This window comes from Micropterus dolomieu, linkage group LG15, assembly GCF_021292245.1.
Source record: "Micropterus dolomieu isolate WLL.071019.BEF.003 ecotype Adirondacks linkage group LG15, ASM2129224v1, whole genome shotgun sequence".
Taxonomy (NCBI): Eukaryota; Metazoa; Chordata; class Actinopteri; order Centrarchiformes; family Centrarchidae; genus Micropterus; species Micropterus dolomieu.
Window position 1 is genome coordinate 15,437,755 of NC_060164.1, and position 5,173 is coordinate 15,442,927.

General features: G+C 39.4%; 1 protein-coding gene across 1 annotated transcript; it reads left to right on the forward strand.

Annotated features, from left to right (window-relative positions):
- Window positions 1-1,204: 1,204 nt before the first annotated feature.
- rps24 (ribosomal protein S24) lies at window positions 1,205-4,831 on the forward strand (the record flags this gene model as incomplete). The annotated part of the gene is given in 6 exon segments (XM_046071249.1): window positions 1,205-1,216; window positions 1,963-2,028; window positions 2,133-2,342; window positions 3,081-3,194; window positions 4,211-4,231; window positions 4,744-4,831. Coding segments are annotated over 5 exon segments (399 nt in total). The 3' UTR covers window positions 4,217-4,231; window positions 4,744-4,831.
- Between the last annotated feature and the right edge of the window lie 342 nt (window positions 4,832-5,173).

Genomic DNA, 5,173 nt, shown 5'->3' on the forward strand with positions numbered 1-5,173 from the left:
TCCTAACTGGAAAGATTGATATCATTTAATTTATATGATGGTTATACTGTGATGAAGATTAAGTGTTCCCTTATTTTATTTTTTTAAACAGTGGATAATACACTTCATATTACTCTAAACATCCTCTTCTTCGTGTGCACATCCAAGCCTGGTTTCTCAGCAGGGCAAAGTAGGCAACTGCCATTAGGCCCTAGACTCCAAGGGGACTTTAAACATCTCAGGTTCTATTTATAAAGTAATTTGATTAATTGCACATTTTAAGGGAATTTACACCACTAAAGTACCAAATCAACTGTTTTAAAACTAAATTTTGACTTTACATACTGTGTTCATGTGGTGCATATTACTAAATAAATGTGTGTATACTGTAATGAAACACAAAACTAACTGAAACACTGAAAACCAGGTAGTGTTAATCAAGTATTGCACTACTGGTTGGTTTTAAGAAATTAAGAAGCTGACATGTATAGTCTTCTGCACATGCAATGTAGGCTACATAATGGGAAGATGGAGGAAACAGGGTACGTACACAGTGTACAGAGGATGGTAGATGAGGGGTAGAGATGCAAGTCAGTGGGGGCTCATCTGCAAGTTTTGGCCCTCTGCCCTACCTACCAACAGGTGTGTCTGGACATGTCTACGTCCAAAACACAATTATTGTGTGCCTTTTAATAACTTGAATGTGGTTCATTTATTTCATTATTATCATTAGCTTCCTTGATAATTACTCCTGTGATTCATCATGACATCTGGCTGCCTCTGAATGGCCCAGCTAATATACAGACGTTGCATGACTGACGTCTAGTGGACTAAAAAGTACCCGCAGGTGGTGTTTTCCTAAATGTTTACCTGCAGTACTTTACAATTTACACATATAAACGCCCGGTCTGTGTTTTTACTTAAAAGTTCCAAAGCTTTATTAATCTGTGGAAAAAAATGTTATGTTTTTTTTGGCAAAATAAAACATTAGGCTTTGCCCAAATACGCTAAGGTATAGGTACGATTTATTTGTGATGCGTTTATATCATGTGCGAGATATATATTACGTTTACTGACACAAAAACAAAAATATTTCGGAGAGTTCTCAAATGTTGTTCACGTTTTTACATCAGGCAAGACGATTACGTGCCCAGTCAATTTTCTGCAGGCATTAATCCGGTTGTCTGCTGGTCCTTCCTCCTTTTCTACGTCCCTGAGTGAGGCCGGCGTCAAGATGGTGAGTCTTGTGGCAAAAATTACAAATAAAATCCGTTGAACATCGAGGCCATCCGTCCATTGTCACACATTTCATGGCTGTTGAGTGTTCGTTTATATCTGGGTTATAGTAAAAGATCAATATCTATGTGTTACGAAACGATATAAGAGGAAATTCAACGGCACCATCCAAATGCTATCCTGGCTGATGTCTGTTCGGACGCTACAAGTTCCACACTGTATTTACCTGTTCTGGGTTGGCTGTTGTAGTTGCCACTCTATGTTTTCGTTAATTTGTATTCACTGCATAACCACTCTAACCTCACACCGCTGCCCAAATACACGCTACAATATTCAGACTGAAATTAGTAGTCAATATAGGAACGTGTAGTCCTAGCTCCCAGGGGCTAACGTTAGCATACACTACACTGATAGCCACAGCGAGGCCTTCATTTTAAGTGAACAAGCATGGGAAGTTACAGTCGTATTGCCTGGCTTTCTGAACTGGCACAGTGGTGTTAAGAAAACAGGCTTTGTTGAGGCCCTGGGATCATCTAAAGTGTCCAGGTAAGCAGGCGATCTTAGCCAGTAAAGGAGCTGAGAAGCTAACTGATGATGTTGTGACTCAACGTAGTTGTACCTGGTGAAATAAGCTGCATCACAATGCTGGAATCTCTGCATTTAGTGTTGAGACCTGGAGTATCAGACTAATTTAGTAGTTATTGAGAAGTTGGCTGGTAATCTGCATCTTTCCTCTCCCATTTTCAGAATGACACAGTAACAGTCAGGACCCGCAAGTTCATGACGAACCGGCTGCTTCAGAGGAAGCAAATGGTAAGGGTTCAAACCACGCTGCCATGTTCAACATGTTGGTCACTATGAGCTGGATTTTCTGTTGTAGCCGACATGTACGTATTCACTGCCTGTCCTCTCTGTAGGTCGTTGATGTCCTGCATCCCGGCAAGGCCACAGTCCCCAAGACTGAAATCAGGGAGAAACTTGCCAAGATGTACAAGACCACCCCTGATGTTGTGTTCGTGTTCGGCTTCAGGACTCAGTTTGGTGGCGGCAAGACAACAGGCTTTGCCATGGTGTACGACTCCCTAGACTACGCTAAGAAGAATGAGCCCAAACACAGACTGGCCAGGGTACGTTTTAAACCATTTTATGTCTACGTGAATGCTTTTATTGTTCAGTTTTATTCAAAGTTTTTTTTTTTTTTTTTTTTAAATGTGTTTATTAGCAGAAGACATTCATTTTTGCCCATCTTCCAAATTCTGCAGCAGCAAGCACCTGAAATGTCTTATCTTCTGGACCTGTAATGCAGAGTTATGGGAAATAAATTGATTGGAAGACCTCTGCTAATGTAGAGACTCTTAACTCCTCAGGGTTGTTGGCTACTGAGTGTACCACCTTGTGCATGTACATCATGTAAAGTAGTTTGCATAAGGCTGCAGAGCAGCGTCTGACGGTTACAAAGGTTGGATGAAAGGTGCAATTGAAAGATGTGAAGGTATGAGAAGTTAAAACCATGAAATGCAAGTTGATTTACATCAGACATAACTGGTGGATAATGTGAGAACAGCTTATTCACCGTTTAATTAATCTTTTTGTTTAATGTTGACATGTGCACAGTTGAAGTTAAGCTATTTTATTAAGTTCTAAAGCTGATCATTCCATAAACACATTTTAAAGCATGTCATTCAGTGCTTGACATGGAACCTTCTCAAGTCTCTCATTATTCCATTGTGACGCAATATAGATGAATTGTTGCAAATAATAAACAAGTGTGATCGCTGTGAAAGCATTAACATCAGCAGGTTATGATTGCTAATTATGGAGTATAACGAGGTAAAATTAAGCACTTGTTCATTTGTGCTCCCTAGCATGGTCTCTATGAGAAAAAGAAGTCCTCAAGGAAACAGCGCAAGGAACGCAAGAACAGAATGAAGAAAGTACGAGGCATCAAGAAGGCCAGTGTGGGCGCTGCTGGCAAAAAGGTATTGTGACTGATTTATATAATTGGTACCACACAAATGGTCACTGACTACATTTGTAGTCTCCTCTTGGCACTGCAGAATTTATTCTTTGTCTTTCCTATCTAATCCAAGACAGCAGAAAAGTAAGGGCAGGCATCATTTAATTAAATGCACCTGATTCTTGATTTTCATTGCACACCTATTCTTTTCCCAATCCTGCTAATCTTTGTTTTTCACTATTCTTTTACTATTTTAATTCCTTTTGTCATCTTTCCAATCGTATCAAATTTTCTTCGGGAACTGTAGAAGGTAAATGTTGTTCATTAGTAGACTAACTACAGTGTGCAGATAATCCAGGAGTGGTAGATACTAGCTAACTCCTCCCATTACACCCTCACCCACCCATCAAAGAACCAAAGCCTTAATGCTCTTCCCTCTGAATGTACATGATGCATCCAGTATGAAATGATTTCACCCACTGGATATACTTGCCTCGTGCTTAGACCCTGTTTTGGTATCCTAATGACAGTGTGTAGTGAGATCCTACAGCCAATAAAGAAACGTACTTTGCAAATCCAGTACAACTTGGTGAAATTAACTTCAAACGTTTTTATTTAAATTTGAAGAACCACTGAGTTTGACCTAATTTCCGACGTTACTTACAAGTTAAAAATAAATGTATAAACACAGACAAGAATAAAGTGAAATCAATCTCCTGGTTTAAATTTTGCTTCAATGAAACCCTGCATACTCCTGTACCCAGTATGGCAACAAGCAATGGCCTAACATCACCTAGAATAGATCTCTTAATTACAAAAGCCAGCTGGACTGTTTGATACCATACAGTTGCATCTGTAGCTACAGTACAGCTGTTCGGCCACGTACCATGTTTTTCATTGGCTTGGTCCTAAATGTGATACATGACCCGTGCAGTTAACAGCTTCATTCAGAGGTCTTTATTCCTTTTTTCAACATGTTGACATTGTTTTGTTCCATCTTCTCTTCTTGATTTTGCTTCACATGGATTTCTTTTGCAGAAATGAAGTGTCAGTGTGCAGGTATAGAAGCAGAAAAAGCATGGTGTGCCATTGTGTTGCACATCAAAAGCTGATAGACCAATGAGCATGTCACGTCCTACTTTCCCCTGCAGTTTTCCTTTTAGAGACCCCACTCCCCTTCCAAGTTGTTTCAAACTCCCTGCTTTTCCTTCTACCCCAGTGCTTAGTTTGCACCACTATCTCTGCTAAAATGGGCATATCCATTAGGCTTTGCCCACTCTGGCTTACATTTAAACAGACACAAATGCTTTGACAATGCTTCAGCTCTCTAGTTGGTAGAAGCAGAACTTGAGTGTAGCATGTGGATCTGTTTTTGTTGTTTTAAGTTTGAGTGTGGGGCATCTGAACTAAAAGCCTGCCAATGTGTGAATTTGACTGGAATTTGTTCTTACTCAAGTCATAACTTTTACATAGTCTCAGACTACAACATTGTTTCTCATCTTAAAACACTATGTTAACATTTAGTTTCTGTTGTTGTAGAAATGAAATTTCTCATTTTATCTCCCCCACAGTGATCCCGGACAGCCAGGCTTGGTCTCCATGCTCAAGATGTTCTTGTATATTGTCATCAAATAAACTTTGGAAAAAATTGAAAAAAAATATTTAGTCCTTGGGTGTGTTATTTTGAATATCAATTTCTGATGCCTATATTTCGAGTTCAGTTTATATCTTTGTAGACTCATGACTGTAAAACAAGTCGGAAGGTGTGACGGTGTCTTTGTAAAAGTCCTAACAGTTCCTGTTTGAGTTTACACCAGACAATTGGCAGTCGGACAGGATTCACTGCTCAAGGCGACTTACCTTTTTGTTGGCTGCTGAATGGCAGCTTACATGGCTTTGACATCGGTATATTGCATTTCTAAGGAACAATACAATTCCAGTACAAAGTACACAATTAGCTGTAAGTAGTTTTGTTTCATTTCATTGAAATTGCACAAACTT